The sequence below is a fragment of the Cygnus olor genome, chromosome 2, assembly GCF_009769625.2.
Source record: "Cygnus olor isolate bCygOlo1 chromosome 2, bCygOlo1.pri.v2, whole genome shotgun sequence".
NCBI classification, from domain to species: Eukaryota; Metazoa; Chordata; class Aves; order Anseriformes; family Anatidae; genus Cygnus; species Cygnus olor.
In genome coordinates this window covers 81,967,647-81,987,280 of record NC_049170.1, presented here as the reverse complement: position 1 = coordinate 81,987,280, position 19,634 = coordinate 81,967,647, and the positions used below count along the sequence as shown (strand labels likewise).

Sequence of the window (19,634 nt, the reverse complement as noted above, 5' to 3'; positions counted from 1 at the left end):
TTCAAATGGTTTGAGCCCCAGTTCTTTTTATGCAACTAGAGGAAGATGCAAGGGGTTTAAGGCACAGAATACATCTTCCCTGATCCTCAAATGGTGGGCATATGTGTTAAACATTTGAAGGAGATCTGAGCAAGAAGTCTCACATCTACTCATGGACTTGAAATTCAGCATGTGCATGAAACTTAGCAGGACTGCAGTTCTTTTTAAGTTCTTAAAACTTTTTAAAAGCAATTTAGAGAAAGTGTTTAACTTGGACGACAATGCACCATCAGTACATTCCACAAACATTTTCTAAACAATATCAGTTTAAAAAAAGAAATGTTTTGTGAGTGAAAAGTGGCAGTATTTCTTCATATTTTGTGTTACTTATTTTATCTGTTTCAGTAAGTTACCATGCATGTATGGAATGTAATGATTTTTCCTCTATTTTTTCTTTCATTTTACTGATGGATTTAAATATTTTTTTTTTCTGCTGCCACCTCCTCCCCTCCCCATTTCATTATATTGACACTGCATTTGCTTTTTATTACTTCTTTGCTTACATCCTGAACTCCTCATGACTACTCAAAATAAATGTTCAAAAATACAGTAAGAGGATAATGCCTCAACATCTCCAGAGGCTGAATATCCCAACACAATATATTGCGGTTGAATTTTCCCATAAGTCTTTACCTATTTTTAGCAAGACATGTTTTACAACCTTATTACTTCCTAAGTTTTTCTTTTAAACGAGAAAAAGATTTCCAGGTTTCCATTTCAGTCTTTTTTTTTTCCAGTATGAATTTGAATTGATATTAGATTTTCTAGAAGTTCAAAGTTCATGTAATAATTCACTCTCTCTTGCACTGTTTTCAGCACTTACCTTTGCTTTAAATGTCAGAGCCTTTCACTTCTGTTACTTTAATTTCCTTGCTGCCTCCCTTTAATCTGCGAGCCCTCATTGTGTATTTTAGTGTGGTCTCCCTATCTTTTTCCACTTCCAATACTATTTTTTTTTAAACCTTATTGTATCTTTGATTTTTTTTTTTTTTTTTTTTGCAAAGCCACACTGACCACTTCTTGTTTTTTTTTGTAATCCCTTTAGAGGAACTGTAGCATGCTGTACCTCAGCTATGAAGTCTTGGCAGTCCCAAATCTCCTTCCACACAAATGGACTTCAACACATTTTGTTGCTGCACGATCCTCACTGGCTTATTTAGTTCCTCCAGCTGGATTAATGGCACCCAGTGCTCTGACTTGACTGTCGGCATTTATCTCATATCAGGCTGAATTCAAGTATTTGATCCCTTATACATTGTTCTTGTTTGATTATCAATGACCTGTTCTGAAGCATTATTTAAGAAAAGCAACTAAACACAAGCACATGACTTATTTCAGGTTTTAAAGGCAAGCAACAAACTGTTGCAACAGAAGACAAGAGAACGGTGTTACAGTAAATAAATGCCTGAACCTGTATTATGTCAGTACGGACAACAAATTATGTTTTCAATACTTATAAACATGTCTGATACAAATGTAGAAAGTGTAGATGCTGGCAAAATTCATTAGAAAATCATATCTCTTGGAAAGCAAGGAATTCAAGAAAAAAAATATGAACATTTTTTTCTTAATATTTTATTATTCTGAAGCTAACTCCTTTACAAACCAAACTAACTGGATGATTATTTCAGTTAGTATCAGAAGCTGAGACTACGACAAGCTTGGAATTGACAACATTAAACATCTGAGCAATGTTGTTTTGTTTAACAACTTTCTCTCTTAAGCCAATAATGACATACACTTGCAGTTTTAAACTTCTATTCAACACACTATTACTATGTACCCACAATACATGTGCATTGAGTTATTTTTTGTAGTATTTCGTGATTACTGGAACTGTATGCTATATTTTTAAAGCATGTAACTGGACTAGCAAAAGCAAAAAGCTGACAAAAAATGTTTGAAAATTTAATGCACAATTTCCAAAAAGGCACACCCCAAATGGCTGCAAGTACAGAAAGAATACATCATTACTGCATGATTTACTTAATGTGTAGTTTTCAGGTATAAAATCAAACCCATCCCTCACCCTCAAAAACAAGACCACTTTATATTTGTTGCTCTCTTACAGCTTCCCACAGTTTTTATTAAGTCTGCAAATGAAAGTCACAGTCAAATATGGTCTTGACTGTTCATTGGGAAGACAGCTCTTGACTTTTGTGTAACGATAAAGTAATGGCAGCAAAACTGTTCTTGCCTCCTGAACCCCTATTCACTTCCAAACAAATTTAATGGTGGTGAAAAGAGGACTGACTGACAAGAGAGAAGAGGAAGACAGTGATAGTAAGACGGTAAGAATGATGTAAGAATGATGAAAGATGAGAAGAGTGAGAAGGAAGCAACAAAACTAATGGCAAATTGTGCTCCTCCTTAGCCTGGCACATAGTCAGAAGTAGTTACTGTTCTGTTCCTTAATACCAAAGGATATTTAGCTTAAACATACTTTTAAAGCATCTACTAATCTCAAACTCAGAGCACTTTTAATTAATTGTTAATTGCCAATGAAAGGAAAGCTTATTTCAATTGTGAAGGGTTTAACACCAATACTCAAATGAAGGGAGAAACTAAATGGACAGGAAGATCTGTTCAATTAGCAAAGAAATAAGAAAATAAAAGCCTCCCAAAAATCAGATTTAATGAACACTAAAATTGTAGATCATAGGAAAAAAAAAGTAATAATTTTAAATGCAAAGAAAGTAGTGTGCTTCAGCAAATTGCATATGAATACTTATTTAGGGATTTGTAGGTAGTAATGTTTATTGCATAATTCTCAATAGTTTACAGAAGCTGAGTCTTCCAGTTATATCAGCATTGCTCTACATCTAGAAAGAAACTGATATAGTGAACAGCATGTGTAATACTTAAATTTAAGGCAACAGTTGCTAAAAATATATTTCAACGTATTTTTAACAAATGAAACTGAGATTGCAGCACATAAATAAATATTTTTTCACAAACATATAGCCAAGAAGAGTGTATGTAAACAAAACTGGCTTAGTCCCCTCCACAGAATGAAATACAGTAGACAGAAAAACATTTTGTCAAGATATTTACAACCAGAACTCTCACTCAGCAGGATACCTCATACCATTACTCAAAGAGTTGGATCTCATAACTTCTTTTTCAATGAAGTTCCTTTTGATTTCCTCAGTCCTCAAGGGAACTGATGAAGTACAGGAAAATGGGTGACGTCTATCGGCATTCATCTATTGAGTTGCCTGCATTGCGTCGATGTCTATGTTTTCATCATCGCTGATGAAGAAGCTTGAAAACAGGTCAGCTGCAAGTGCATGCTGCTTTTAAACTTGTTTAGCAGCTCTTCTAGTAACCTGTGAAAGGAAAATATTTACAGTTTTGGCTGATTCTGAAAAGGGAACAATTACCAGAAGTTTTGGTTATTCTGTCTGTGACTTTAAATACATTGCCTGCGTAAATAAAGGGCCTAAATTAGATCTAGTTTAAATATCTGAATCTTACAGATATTTAGAAATATACCAACTTGTTGTTGGTTGTGTTGGGATGATCTGTGATAAGAGGGAGACTTAGCCACAGAGATCTTATCGAGGTTATAAAATAGGCCTTTATATACCTTTCCTTCCACATAAATATCATTGTCCTTAGAGAAGCAAATTTTAAACACAATGGCAAAAGGACTGGTAGAGAGGGTCATAAGTAAAGGAAAAGGTCTGAAAGTAAGGAAACTTTCAGACTATGTGCCATAAAACCAGTATCCCTTATCAAGGCTATGGCTTTTAGCTTGCAGCTGAATTCGGAATGTGAGTTCTCGAACTTGTCTTTGAGAGCTATTCCATAGTCTTCTCTTAAAGATTATGGCTAAAGGATCAGAAATAAAATGGCTGTTCCAGGAGAAATATTAATTCACTGGCAAACGTATGTTTTTGTCCTTTATAGATAACACAGTAAGTATGAGTTCATTTGTAGCATAGCAATAGTTCATTGCCAAGAGGATACTTGGTGCAATGGATGATATTTATTATAAACCTGACTACAGGTTTAGGACCAAGGATGTCAATGGTTCTGTTGTAGGAGATATTTATTGTAGCAGTGGAGATGTGTTACAAAGTTTTACAGCCTTTCCTGTATGCTTTATGTTCCTTGTATTCTAGGGATGAACATGTTCTCCAAACTTTCTGCTCTATTTCAAAAACAAGCTAGATAGGGCAGACATGCATCACTGCAACTTTTTGGCAAGCTGTGATTACTGAACAGCCAGTAACAGAAGAAATTATACTTGAACATTACAAAAATACCATGAACAACAACTTGAACCACAAAATTGGTATCTGCTTCCTCAGCAAGCCCTCTGGAAGATGCCTATGGCCACATTCATCATTTAGTATCACAGTAATGACTGAATAAACTGAAACAAACAACTAAATTAGTGCATAAATGTGTGTTATTTTAAACAAATATATATGTAGATTATAATGGCCAGTGTGGAATGATGACAATTGTCATATAGAAACCTGAGAAACAGAACAAATTTTATGCTGTCTAAGGCTCAGAACTCTGAGATAGATGTAAAAATGATGCAGTTCTTGATTCTCATCTGTCCTACAAAAACTCACACACTTGTGACCAAGTCAAAAAAACCCCAACCCTACAGGTGTTTCGGAAAGTCTGAGTTGAAAGAGCTATCTCAAAACTGATTCTTATCTTTAATAAAGCAAAAGACCCAAGTAAGGCAAGGGGGTATCTTGAGACTTCTTGTGGCTGGTGAAGAGTAGGTTTGAACAGAGAGAAGGCAGTTTGTATGGGCTGCACAAACAGGGTCTACTTTTGTCTACGGAATATTCTAAATTCTGAATGTTAAGTGCAGGCTGATTTGATGAAGTTCATTTCCTAAAAGTACCATAATAGCAACCTCAAGTTCAAAACAGCTATATTTATACTAATATACTCATTACAAATCTGTCCGTGTTTTACCATACCAGCTCTTTATTAAGCTATGCTTATAAAATAGGCTACCAAATACTAGGTTCAGTGCAACACAGCATATTGGTTGTCAAAGTTTGCTATGCCGGAGAAGAAAGAACCCAAAAGGCCTCCTCCTGATGTTAAGAAAGAACAACAGAAACTTCTTATTTGTTTTTAAAATGAAACAAGCCAGTTTTGAGAATTGCCCAAATATCGGCTGGCAAAAACTTGGATTTGTTCCTTGGTCATTTTCTTTACTGCTGCTAAATTCACTAAGACAAGACAATGGACCTCACAGAAACTAAGATTAGCATGGAAGGCTAAAATGGACTGAAATTATAAAATAAATACAAAGCTATGTTGAACTGATAAGGCTAGAATGGGAGAGACATATGCCACAAAGTCATCAGCTCAGTTCCTCTGTATAACTTAATAGGCCACAAGGAATAAGGATTTATATTATTCTTAACTCTGTCCAAAGAGGCTTCTACTTTGTAATTTTGAAAGGTCAAATATAGCAAAGGTTAACCCTCTTCTAGCAAAGCTCTGATACAAGTGTAAAAAGCAATGGCTCCATGGAGCATAAGAAGAACAAGAAGGTACAGTATACTCACTTTTTGTCAGTTCCACTCGAGAGCTGAGGCAAGGCTTCTAAAGCTTGCTTAAAGCTCGAGCTGTAAGGAAAACAAAAATACTCATATTCCCCTGGTACAAGTCTCAACTTTCAGCTTCCCTCTATAGTTTTCATAGAAATGTACTATATTTTAGCCATGCTTCTTGTTTCAATAAATTAACAAAATGTCAACTTGACACCTGACAGTCACGTACAAATTATATAGAAAGTGGCCACGGGCCCAAGTAGGTCCCTCAACACTCCTGATGTGATATACAACAAACACCAACAAGAAATGTTCAATCAGCCGCTGATTTAAGACTGAATCTGACTTTCTGGACCCTCCAAGAATTAGAGGTCGTTTGCCAGCCTGCCTTCTGCCTAGAACTAAGTGAGCATCAGAGTGTGAAGCACAGATATAAGGTTGATTTTGGCTTTCTATGGTCAGCTGATAAGGCACTGCACTCTCCCCTAGAGAAGGGGGCCTACAGAGATTTGCATTGTGCTAACACAGAATCATAGAATAATTGAGGTTGAAAGGGACCTCTGGAGGTCTTCTGGTCCAACCCCCATCTCAAACCAGGGACAACCGAGGTTATTGAAGGTTTCTTGGGGCCAAGTCAAGTTTTGAGTATCTCCAAGGATGGGGGTTGCACACCCCTCCAGGCAACATGGAACAGACATGCAGGGAATGATGCAACTCCTGCACAGATGGGTACAACCTTCTCTCAGCAGAATTAATATTAATATGGTGGCTTGTGGCATCTACTGCTAGTGAAGGGACCAGGAATAAAAAGGCATCTATGAAGCTCCAGCTTTCATGGTTCACTCTGATTTGCTCCCATGCTGCTCAGAAACAATAGCACTTCCATTTTATCCAATATAAGCTGGTGCCAAACAGTTCACATTTAGGTCTTCATCACTATCAGATGCACAGTACAAGGAAGCAAGTCTTGAAACTGAATGCAGTGACATCACAGAATACCATCAGCAGTGACGTGAAGACACATCAGTGCCTTAAGCCCTGCAATGTCTCCTACAAAATATTGGTCAGTTAAGAGGACCAAATCACAATCTGTGGGAATGGGTAATGCCAATCCTAACAAAAGTGTAGGTAATCGAAAATAATGAATGGACACACCCAGTCCCATATATACTCAACTAGAAATTTCAATCAATGAACTTTACTCAAAACTGCTGACAGCTACCACAGGTTTTTTTGTGTTTTTACGTGTCTTGACTACATCAACCACTGATGCTGCTAATGTTTTTCTTTCTCCCTTTATATTAGCATATGCATGAGTATGTCCCCCACTGTTTATCCGTGGTCTTTCACCTCCCTAAGAAATGATACATTGCTGGAAGCTTTTCATTCTAATAGACAGGGTGAAGTTGAATTCACTCTCCTCTATGAGGTGTGTGGAAAAGGAGTAGGGTAATGTACAAGCTTGTGGAGAACCCTAATTCTCCATGTCCCTTTAAGGGGATCCTGCTGGTGTCTGGTTCTGTAGCCTCTTTGAAATCTCTGGCAGACTCTCTGTGGTGTGCTTTATGGGACCTCTGTAAAAAAAAATGGATGAAATTGCGTGGAAACTGCTTTTGCCTTTGCAACATTTTCCTCAGCAGCTGAAGTAAGAGTCGTCGTCCCTCCACCCCCCACTTTGGTAAGAGTGGGGAATACCTAGTCTGTGTCATCAATTTAAATTAAAAAAAAAAAAATCAACTGATAAAGCCATAGTAGTGTCAATTTCCCCCATATACATGTGATACATTACATACTCTATTTGTATCAATCTCTTGAAAATCCTTAATTTACACCATGTGTTTTTGCATGTTTACCAAGGACTCCACTACATTGAAACAATAGAAAATACAGCACAACTTACTTGCTCTCAGGTGTTAGATATATGGCCACTGTATCCCTCAATGCACAGATTTCAAGTCTTGCCTAAAGACAGAAATACAAATACTGAAACACTGAGACAATGTCCTTTGATCAGAATACCAGTATCCCAAAGCTTCATCTTTTTTAGAAGCAAATACTAGTGCATGCTGCAGTGGTAAGCAGCCTTGACTTCTAACAGTTTGTTTCCTGTATTTTTGGTTGCCATGCTGCTATATCAGTTAGGAGAGTGCTAAAAGGAACAATTTCATATTTTTCATAGTTTCATACAAGTCAAACTGTTTGTGCGGTCACTATGTAGCAGTCTGAAAACATTGTTTTGTCTCTCAGTAACAGTAATAAAACTTTAATTCTGCTCCATCTTTTCTGTTCTGTTACAGACAGAGAAAGGGACGCTACCTCGATAGGTTATGCTTCTTTTTTATTTATTTTTTTTTAAATAGTGAGCTTGACTTCTCACAGCCTGGCTTGTCCAGGGAGGAAGGAAACACGAGAGTACAAAAGTCTGTCAATGCACATCTTATTCTTGGTTTTGCTGTTGAATTTATTTTTTTCCATCAGATGAGGAAGTAGAATGGTTGTGCTCTGCTTCTTGTCTGTCACCTGGTGGGCACACAAGCTTGGGGATTTCATTCCTGCACGGTACTGTATGTCTAGGTATTGATTTTCACCTAGTTCATTCTCTACCATACCTAATAGTGGAGAATGAACTCCAGGATTAAACCAAGTTCACAAATGTTCCTTTAGTCTTTGAAAAATATTCACTCAGATTTTTTATGTGAAACAAACATTCTGAATGTGGTCAATACTTTAGCTATTTCATTTAAATTATAAATTGAACTTCATCCAAATTCAGATTCAGTTCTTATTCATCAAGGTACAATTTAATCCAGCTAGTCATTACAGAAAGAGATCTACATTTAGAACAAATTAATATGACATTACTTTTCCAAAACAAAACTTTCTATAATATAACATACACATCTAATTCTGATTCTAATGAAAGCATTTGGCTTTTATGTCTTCTCCTTATCTCTCCCCTAAGTAGGAAGCCAGCAGAGATTTATGCATTTGTTTTTTTTTTGTGCCAGAAGTCTCACACAAAATATGACATAGCTACCCACCAATTTCATACCCATAAGGAATGCTTTGCTCACCACAGAATGTTTCACCTTTTCTGTATGGTGCTCCAAACTGAACAGTCTGGGAGTTCTTGAAGTTCTACATATACGGTTCTGTAGTCTTCCCTACATTTTAGGGAGCGGCAGTAGAATATCCCAAATTGGAAGGGATCCACAAAGATCACCAAATCCAACTCCAGTACCATGGGACAGTGTCACATTCTCAGGCATCACAGACCAAATAACCATGGTGTAAGGGCAAACACTGTGAAAGTATGGATCATCTGACATGGGTATACAGATTTAGGCTTCTCTTAAGGAACAGGTCTCTTTTGACCAGGCTGACCCAGGCCCAGATCACTCTCATACCGCTGTTTCCTGCCTTGAGTGACATAGGATTTTCCATGTTCAGAGGAACAGTAAAGGACCATGAGTGAGAAATTTGCAGAAGGGAGAGAAAATCCTTCCAGTTATGGGTTTAGGCGACAAGTTCATAGAGCAGGTCATCTAGTCAAACAAAAATGATTTACTGGTAGCTTTGTTGCTGTTCATTGATTTGGTTTTAAGCTGGCAGCCAATCTTATTTGGTTGCAATCTTGCTACATTAATCATCTGTCACATGCAATTACTAATAGCAATTGGAAAATAAAGCTTGCATCTGGATATTTATTTTCCCATGATAATGCAAGGATGCTATCACAGAATGAAAAACGAGGATTGGCTCTTCCTGCCTATTACAGCCATAGCAATCATTATGTCAATGGAATTTGTTTTTTAACATATGTAGTTTTTCTCCTATAAACTCCTTTAAAACTTTTTCAGCAGATAAGACAACTACTGGTGCAGTCACAAATGAAGAGGGCATTGTAAAAGTATCTGTTGCACCTGTGTTATGACAGACTGCTAACACAGAAATAGCACAACAGGCAAGTGACCGGTTCTGTAAAGACTTGCAAGATCCTACCATTTCACATTTTCAAGATTTTAAACCTCTGAATATAATAAAACTTTTTTTTTTCCTTTAAATTTTTTTTTTTTTTGGTGACAGGACAAAGACAGTTTAACAACATTTCAAACAGATACCATTATGATGGTTTAGGCAACCTTATTTAGTGACTGATGTCCCTGCTCATCGCAGGGGGGTTAGAACTAGATCACCTTTAAAGGACCCTTCTTACCCAAACCGTTTTATGATTCTATGATGCTTTTTATCTCATAGGATATGGGTAACCTTTTATGCACTTACACAATGACAACGCTAAAATATGACCAACCCAAGAACTAGTACCCCAAAGGGTATTCATCCATAAATATGAGAAAGAGGTTGTATACTAATCCTTTTTACCTCCTTGTTTTCACTGCTAAAATAAATCCAACAAATACACAGGTTATACCTCTCTGTTATTCTAAGTTTTATAAACTCAGATGTTTGACAGTACAAATGATTCATCTACCTGTAAACCTCCATTTCTGCTGAAGGATGAAACACACTGCATCAGTCGACTCAATTCTTCAGAGACTGCTTCTACAATCCTTGACATTACCCGAGGAACTAGGTCTTTGGAAATGGTAAACACCTGATTTTTATAAAATAAGAATCATGAGCACAATACCTATATTAACATAAGTATTTTATAAAGTAACATTTTGGTAAAAAGCATTAAACACTTTGATTGAAAGGGCCATTGTATTTTTAACGATGGACAAAGAAATTCACAGCATCTGGAACCTGAAGAATCCTTTGACACTTGCCCTGTGCTTCGCCCAATCACCTCTGCTAATCGCAGTGCTAGCTATTCGACATGTGATGCTGACAACTTTCTTGCAATGCCTAAGAGGAAAGTATCTGCTCTCGCCTGATGCATGCAGGTGGTCAGGTGGCTATACATAAACTTCTGTTTTGTGGATAGCACCTTTTTAATTCAGGATTATGTCACTGACTAACCTAATTATGCATTCAGCCACATTTTACCCAAGCATTTTGCAATTTATTTTAGAACCCTTCATATGTGGCAAAGACTCTGCTGCACACTTGCCTCATCACTGTCAAACGGCAAGTGTCTTTATGCTCTCTGTGGAAATGAGCCTTCAAAAGGTTTTGAGACTATGGTGGCATAATGGATTTTCATTTAGATTTTTCCTTTACTGGAATTTGTTAGCTCCTGGGCAAAAACATTACATCTTACTATTTTTTCCATGCATCAAGACTAGTTTTTAAACTGTTTATTTGTACAACTGTTCAAAGTGGTCACATCCTCCATTTGAGGTTCAGAATAGCAACTGCAACATAACACCACCACAGAATTAAACATTAGATCTATGCCTAAAGGAAAGCATGAAGTAACCAATCTTCCCTAAAGCTCACTTTAAGGAAGTGAGAAATTGTTGGTGAATTAAAAAAAATAAAGTATGGTGTTCTACATAGAATTGGGGAAAATGCAGACCGAGAGGCTGGATATAGGAGGAAGTGAGACTATAGGTTAGACAGATCAAAACTGTGTCATGACTTAAAGGTGATGATAAAGCTGCACTAAAACTGCATGAGGCTGGGGAAAAAGATGACACAAGGAACTGAAGATAATGTGACTAGAGTGGTGCAAGAAGGAAAATGAACTGGATAGAGTTTTTAAAAAATGTTTCCCAATTTCTTCTTTAAAATGACTTACAGAATTAAGTAGTTGAAATTTTGCTAGAATAAAGTCTGACAAGGAAAAGTAGTAATTAACAGAAGATATTCATACATGTATGTAAAAATAAATTAAAGGGAACAAAAATGAATGTAGGATTCTTACCCAGATTCCAGTGGTTTAAGCAATGAATTATAATCAGGGATCCCATAAAGCTAACCATTCGAAGAAGCAAATTTGCACCAAAGACTAAGTACACTGACCACATAGGTACATGCCAGCTATCAGTTTTTATCATTGACAATTCAAACATGCAGCCTTTGCATGTACTTTGACTGTTTTGACCCACAAAAGCTATGTAACTGACATACTTAGCTTTACAGTAAGAAAAAAAAGTAATTTGTGCATGGGTCATCTTATTCAGCAGCAAATATTGCTGAGCAATTCAACACAAACATACCAGGAACACACAAAAAATCTTCTACTGAGAAAAGAGTATTTGTGCCCATAACCAGCACTCTTGATGTTACTATACAGAATCCAAGAAAAAAAAAAAAAGTTCTCAGCAATGGTGAATCATCACAAATTTGCAATATGATGCCCTTATTTTGATTTCAGTTAAATTTGAATTCAAAGGTAGTTTTCTTTCCATGCTCATTGTTCAGCTGATTGTTAATTTTTGCTGTTTCAAACTACAGAAACTTGCAGCTTTGCTAACTAAACTTAAATCTGACCCATCTTAGAGAATTTCAGCAGAAAACAGTGCAAATGGGAGTTTCGTCTTGACACATTTTCATATTTCTGCAATATTTCACATGTAAAAATTCATGACGCAACGCACTATTTGGGCCAAAATTAGTATCAGTCTCAATGAAGTCAGAAGCTATTGCAGCTTTCTGCAGGAGAATTTTAATGAGTATGCCTTTTATCACGATTAGCTAAAGAAGTCAAAAATGCCTTCGAATCTTTTAATGCCCAAACTCTCATTTTCATTTTTATTAATTTCAACTACACTGAAGAACTGCAACAACAAATGAATGTCATGTTGGTATGTAGTTTTGTTTACTCCCTCATTCTGAAGAATTTGGTAGAATAATCAATACTGTTGTGAAAACTGCTGTAAGCATATATTGAAATCCAAACAATAATGTTGCAAATGATACAATTTATTTTTTGAAGATATTACATTTTAATTTATATGAAGCTTTGTAATTTATGGAGGAGTAAAATAAAAAGGAACCTCAGATGAATCTTATCAGGTTTTAAATAGACGTTAATACGTAGAGCAGCCATACTAGTGATATTTTGAAAGATATTTCTGATAATACAAAGATAAGAGTAATACTATTACCAACATTTACACCAGGAGCAATAGTAATCGGATAACACTCTCAGTACTCAGAAGGAAGGAACTTGTTGAGCTAGTTGTAATTTAAAGTACTATAGAAAATTCCTGCATATTACCACAAGAGGCCAAATAACTGTAGCTCTGCAAGCTGGTAATTTTAATAATACTTAAATTTTAATATAGACTCTCTATCATAAGCCATTGCCTACCCAAGTATTTCAAACGCTATTTGTGCCATACAGAGACTACAAAAATTTCTGTGTTTAGCTTTTCATTTTTTATCCTATATAGGAGAATATGATATATATATTGCCTTTTCACTACAAAGGGCATATATTAAATATTTGTTTGAAAGTTGAGCACAAGCTTGTTTCTATATGCTGTGGAAAATAAAGTTAATCAGAGAAAGTGAGCATCATCATCATCTTGCTCTCCCCTCCCTCCCCCTACATTGTAAGGAAAGGGAAGAATTCAGCTTTAGACTTTGGCTTTCTTTTTCATCAGACAGTGGAAAGAAAAAAGACTCCAAAACATGTAACAAAGTGTTACTGAAGATAAACAGGAACTGTTCATCTCTTTCTGCCTTTAAAAAAATTAGCAGTTTCATAGTTGGTTGCCTAAACCTAACCCAAAGCACCAACATCTATAATGAACACACTTCAACACAGGTACAATTTTCAGGGGTATGAAAGCCAGAATTTACCAAAGTACGCTGAAATTATTCATCTGAATGTAAGCATCAAACAATCTGAAGTTTTCTCACCTCTGCATGCACAGCAATGATATTCACTAATGCTTCTTTCAAATAGTTTCTGACACCTGAAACAAAAAAGGATAATTACTTTCATTCTATTATCTCAACAAGGCCATACTATCCTACAGTTCAATACTGTACTTTTTCTTTTCATTTCTTTCACTAGCACTTTTGCAATCAGAGGCAGAAAGAGAAAGTTCCATAGCCACACCACCAGTCTATTTCCTTTTTCAAATCAAATGGAGAAAGGCACATTTCCTTACAGCGAAAGGTTAAAAAAGCCAGCAGGTTCCTGTTTCAGTATTCTTCTTTGGCAACCCAATTTTACCAGCTTTGCAATTTAATAAAAAGTTAGCATAAAAAAACTTCAGGATGTCTTGCTGGAATGCACTTACCATGGCATAGAACATGCACTACAACTTGGTAATTTCTAAGGAAACAGAGAACGCAAGGGAACGCTTATATACCACAGCCTTCAAGAAGGCCTCGCTACATTATCAGCTTCTCTAACTGTATATTATTATTATTATAGATGGAAATAGCAAGGATTCTTGTTTCTCTGAAAGTGCTTCAGAAGGTATTACTCATGACAATTTATATGGAGATGTCATGTCTTAGTAAAAATTTCCTCTTGGGGAAGGTGAAGAAGTTAAGCAAGCATTTTATTTACCAAGCAAGTAAAATAATCGTCAATTTATACTATGCTCTAAAACAGGACATTCAGCAGGGTATGTTTTACAGTTAGGACAGGCTCTTAGTCCCCTGCACTGCTGTGGATCTGGAATAACTTCAGAGAACTGGACTCCAGATGTGGAAGATCTAAGATACGGTAGTGAATAGTGGAGAATACAGCAATGTCTCGCAACTGCCATCTCAGCTGTGGTTAAATTTACTTTATAAAGTGAATGCTGTTCCCACAACCTACCCCAAGATCTAAAAAGGAGATACTTGCTCTTTCCTAGACAATCCTTACAGACAAAAACTTTATGAGAGTAGGACAAAAGGAAGACAGGATCCCCTTGCATGAGATACAAACACATTTTTGCCTACGTCTACGCCCTGTGACACGGTGCGGCCTAGCATTCAGATTTAAGGGTGCTTCCTGAAGCACCCGCAGGTCTCCTGGGGGAAACAAGAGCAGTTGGGGGGAAAGTGGAGGGAGAGATGCTGAACAAGGAGTCCTTTCCAACACGTAGCCAGGACGTAGCTAAGCTCTGCACCCAAACCCGTGCATAGACTGTCTCCGTTTCAGAAGTTCATGGCAAAGAGGCATGCATTGAAGATGACTTTACAGCTCTTATTAAAAACAGTTTGGTTTCTGAACATACAAAATAATAATGATTTTTTTTAGAAATAATGTTCTATATTTTCACTTTGGAAGAAATGCAAATTAATGAAAAAGGTAAAGAATAAAACAAGCATTTCAGATATATTCCAAAACATCTCTAATGCCTTTTGTTGCTATCTTTATTCTTTTCCTTGAAAAATTTGTCATTCTTTCCATTTAAACTAGACCAACAACAAATCAAACAACATAGTATACTAGTTTGCAAGCATATAATTTCTTGTTATCTTAGTGATTTTTTGCAACAAGGAAGGAAGGGAGGGAGGAATAGAGCAATAGCAGAAATTTTATGAAACTTTTTTTTTCTCTCTCCTCTGTAATCTGCAAAACAAAGTAAGGATGCTACACACCAGAACTTGAACCACACCAAAAGATCACAGGTATGTGTGGAAATGCAACACCCCCTTCCTTTTTCCTCTTCTGCTGCTCTCCTCCTGCTTCACTCTGCCCCAGTTTAATTCCCCCGTGGGCTTCATATCACGGAGGACAAAATTTGTATCACCTCCCACAGTCAAATAGACCTTGACAAGGCACCAAACGGTGGTATGCAAATCACATCAAGAGGTACAGGGCAGATTTGGGAGCTGGTTTACAGTTAACCTCAGGGTGCAAAGTGTTGATTTCGGTCTGCAAACCTATGCGGTATTCAGCTCTTGGCTGTCTACTGGCCTCATCTTGTGACAGGAGGATCTTTCATGTGGAAACTGTGTTTTTACGTTTGCACAAATGCCACGCAACGTTAAGACTTATATGGTCCCTTTCTCTATGGATGCTTGAGCACTGTCTGAGCACGTTCATTAATCAGTCAAAGTTATACTTGTGAACCAAAGCTGCATTTCCTCATCCAGCCTGATTCTTCTCCAAGGCAGCAACTCTCGCATTCACTCTTGTAGAGCTGGGGAGCCATAATGGAAGTACAGAGAGGGGGGCTGCTGTGTGAAACAGAGAGGGCAGGTGTCTGTCCTAAAGAGAGGAGGCCAGCTGGCTGAGCTGGGAATAAGTGTTATTTGGGAGGCAAGTGAAATGCTGGGATGCATACAGACTGATCTGGGTGGGCTGTATGAGAGGGTGATGTGGTCTGATGGAAGAATCCTCATCTTCCACCCAACCCACCAAAGCTCCTGAGGTAGCGTGCCTCTTTGGGTGCTCTTAAACAGTTTGGCTCAGCACAGGAGCTGCTAACTCTGTCTACTGCTGTGCTAGTTAAAAAAAAAAAAAAAGGTTGCCTATCACCTCTGTCTGAAGAAACCTTCCACAACAAAATTCTTAAGAAGACAGCCACTCAGTTAGGGTCTACAACCAGGTAATGTCACTTTGTACAAACATGAAATACTCACGTCAGCAAAATCAGCACCAGGTTTTAAGTACCACTGCCTAAGACAGATGACATAAATGACCATTTTTTAACTGAAGAATTCAGAATGCGTTGACTAAATGGAACTGAGATGGAACCTACATTAAAAACGAGATGAGAACAGTGCAGTACTGTACGTTGCTAGCCCATCACAGCTGCAAAACAAAATTATTAACTAAAACCTTGGTGAAAGGGCGTAAGCAGCCATATTTTACCTTGCACCCTTGCCCACATGCAAGGGCAAATGGATGAACTGAGAGCTTACAGGAGGCTATTTCTTTGCTGCAATTCCAGTAGCTAGCACTACTGAGATGTTCCTGTGGTTCTGCTATGACTGCAGAATCAGAGGACTCAGCACAAGCTCAAATATTTCCTCAGTTTCTTAGGCTTTGCAATTTAACACCAAAGAATTCAGCACAAACTGAGCTAATATTAGTAGCAAAGCTATGCAGCTTAGAGGCAGTCCATGCATATAAAACTGTAGTTGCCTTAATTACAGCATCTAAGAGTCTGAAAGACCTTGACTTGGTAAGCTAAACTAACCAAAGGTGGAGAGAGGATGCAACTGCACTCCAAAAATGCCAGTAAGTGGAGGCAGTCAGGGAGAAAAGGGAGAACTAGTTGAGCTTGAGAACAATATTGGCGCACCAAAGAAAGGTATAAATGAATTGTCCATCAGTAAATTTAGGCTGGAAATTAAAAGTAACCATATAACAGGTTTGCTCTCACTCTGCTATTAAATATGTGGTGGTGTGAAAACCATTGCTGCCTGGGAGTCAGTTTCCTATCATGAACAGTACATAAAAAGGGTAAAAAGGGTATTTCCCCCCCCAGCCCTTCTCTTCTTTTTTTTTATGAAGGATTTTAGTTTTTGCATGTGGAGACAAAGCCAAGCATATCTGAATGTCAGGACCTGCAGGCATAGTTAATAACTATACTATATTTTGAACAATTACAATTAAAAAATATCCAATTTCTGATTTATATCACTGCACTGTTTGTGGCAGGCATTGTTGATGCAAAGTACTACTTTTCTGGAGTATGATTCAGTGGAAATACAAGCAGCGGCATCCAACTGTGAATTTGTTGTGAAATTCATTTCAAAATGAAAAAATTCTGTCTAGAATAGAATTTTTGTGCAGCTTTCTCTACAACTGTTCAGCAGCCCACGCAATCACAGTTTTTGGGACACCATGCTGCCAGTCCTTTTATACAGCACTGAAAGCTAATGCAGCATATAACTGTAGGTTGCAACTATTAGGCTAATCAAGTGAAACATAACATTCTTAAGTCTAAAATACCTCTTATTTAGCATATTGAAGCACAAATACAATACCTTTCCATAGCTTCTGACAGAAACGTGTTAAAGAAAGTCTCAACAAGCCCTTGCAATTTCTCTCAAGAAAATGTTATTATTTTGTTACAGCATAAATGCATTCCACTCCCACTCTATTCTTAACACCAAAGAATCTGACTTACTGGAATTCTAGCTTCCACTAACAAAGCCCCACGAATGCTCTAAAGAAAATGTATGGGAAGACTTGAGACATATAAATGAAGGACAGTTTCAGCCATCAGCTATCACAATGGCTGACAGAAACTTTAAAATAGCATCTTCCAATTTGGGCCCTCCACTGTACTTTTTACCAGTAAAAAAAATCTAGCAAAATTATCCATTAAATTTAATTTCCAGTCTATATCACCTATTAAAATTTTTACATATGAAATCTGTCAGAAAGTCTACATCTACGAGCAATTTTAACGATACTATAAAGCTGTAGCAAGGATGACTGTGTGAAGTATGGGAAAAGGAGAACGGAAAATGAATTGTGGTTCTGAGGATTAGCAGAAACTGATCTTGTAGCCTGACAATGCAGGAGTCATTCAGGAGATGTTCAGAGGGGGTAGTGCTACCAGTTGTCCCACATGTGGTTCTAAGAGCTATGTTTCCCCCAAGTACATAGATGACAGCATTCTACTAGGAAACCTCCGAAGTGACTGAATAAGCAGCAAAAGTTGGAACTGCAATACCGTATGTGTAATTCTAAGACGCAAAGAAGCTACAAAAACTTGCATGCACAAATAGAACAAAACTTGCACATGCTACAACTGAACTCAACAGGATGATTTTTTTTCCGAACCAGAAGCCAACAGAGTTTTTCAAATGATCCCAGTCATTCAAGAGTAAGAAAAGAGGATATGAGTAAACTTTTTTTTTTTTTTAACCTATTCTGCAGAGTAGAAAACACAAGTTCAAAGAATGAGTAGTAGTTCTGCTAGGACAATACAAACACACAGGAAATGTTAACCCCAGCAGCTTGGGTTTGACATATTTTAAACTCTTGTGAAATTGGGGTCTCATTTGAAATGGACAGAACTGGCAAGCAAATTCTGCTGCTGTTTCTTGCTGAACAATCCTTTCAGCCTGCCTATTGTGTGAAAAGGAGGAGGGCGGGATAAAAGCATACAACTGTTTAGAAAAAGTGGGTGGTGTCAGCAGGTACCTCAATTCACTGGCAACAAGCTGCACAAGTGATGAGGATTAGAGGATACGAAGGATAGAAAGAAAGAAGGGTCCAAAGTCAACTCACAGCCAAATAAAATCAGGCAGGAGCATTAAAAGTTACAGCTCTTCTGTGGAAGAGTTAGAAAAGCCACTAACTAGACACTCTACAGTTCAACAGCTGTCACTCAATTCTAGCCTTTTTTTTTTTTTTTTTTTGAAAAGCAAAGATAAGTTTTCACCAAAGCGGAAAGAACGGTTTTTTACACGTTGACCAAGTGACCAGCCCTTTTTCAAGCGTGAGTTGACCTAAAACTCCGAGGGACTGAAACAAAAATGAGCCTTGGGCAGGCACAGAGCCACCAATTCAGGAAGCAATAGGGAGCATTTTGGCCTCTGTAGGAGGCCCGTACTTGCTTCGGCAAGCAATTGCTGTTGAGGGGAGCAATGTTTCTTAGTGCCTCTGAAAAGCAAGCACTGAGTTTGCTAGCCTTGAGGCTTGAGCATGACTTGGTACAGCTAGGAAAATTGATGCCTGAAAGTCTGAAATTTCAACTTTTAAGCCCATCCAGTTGTATGCAGTGTTTGTACAATTTATTGTTCCATTCGGTGAGTTATGCGAGTAACAGTCAATCAGTCTGAAAACTTTTTTTTGCCTGATTACTTTTTGATAAAAACTTTCCTCAAAAGTAACAAGAAACAGAATTTGGTGATCCAGAGACATGAATGGTTTTCATACCTAGCTGCACTTGATATTTGATGTTTCGTTTGCTATGCTGACAGTGAATATAGGAATAACAACACATAAAGGAGGATAAATGGAAAAAAAAAGATTTCATCTGCTCTGTTTTAAGGAAGATACCTGCTTTTTAAATACCTTGATATATACTTTTAATTACATTATATCCTATTGACAGATTTAATTGAATTGATATTGGAAATGTTCATCTCCAAGCTTCAGAAATGTAGTACTTTCCAGCTGTCACGCAGTGTTTTGAACTGTCAGTTAAACTCCTGCAGCTCTTCTCTAAGTTTTTTACTTTGCTATGTGAAACTGCTGGAAAAAAAAACCTGCACACATCTTTTGCA

The 19,634-nt window shown here is 37.3% G+C and overlaps 1 protein-coding gene across 3 annotated transcripts in view; it reads right to left on the bottom strand.

Moving 5' to 3' along the window:
* Positions 1-1,610: 1,610 nt before the first annotated feature.
* The window catches only part of EXOC2 (exocyst complex component 2), a 130,481-nt gene continuing 112,457 nt past the window's right edge, over positions 1,611-19,634 (bottom strand). For all 3 annotated transcript variants that reach the window (XM_040548006.1, XM_040548005.1, XM_040548007.1), the window contains 5 exons: positions 13,353-13,408; positions 10,069-10,191; positions 7,477-7,538; positions 5,592-5,651; positions 1,611-3,368 (listed from right to left, as the gene is read on the bottom strand). In XM_040548006.1, the coding sequence (XP_040403940.1) occupies positions 3,275-3,368; positions 5,592-5,651; positions 7,477-7,538; positions 10,069-10,191; positions 13,353-13,408 (395 nt within the window). In that variant the 3' untranslated portion in view covers positions 1,611-3,274. The remainder of the gene's footprint in view (positions 3,369-5,591; positions 5,652-7,476; positions 7,539-10,068; positions 10,192-13,352; positions 13,409-19,634) is intronic.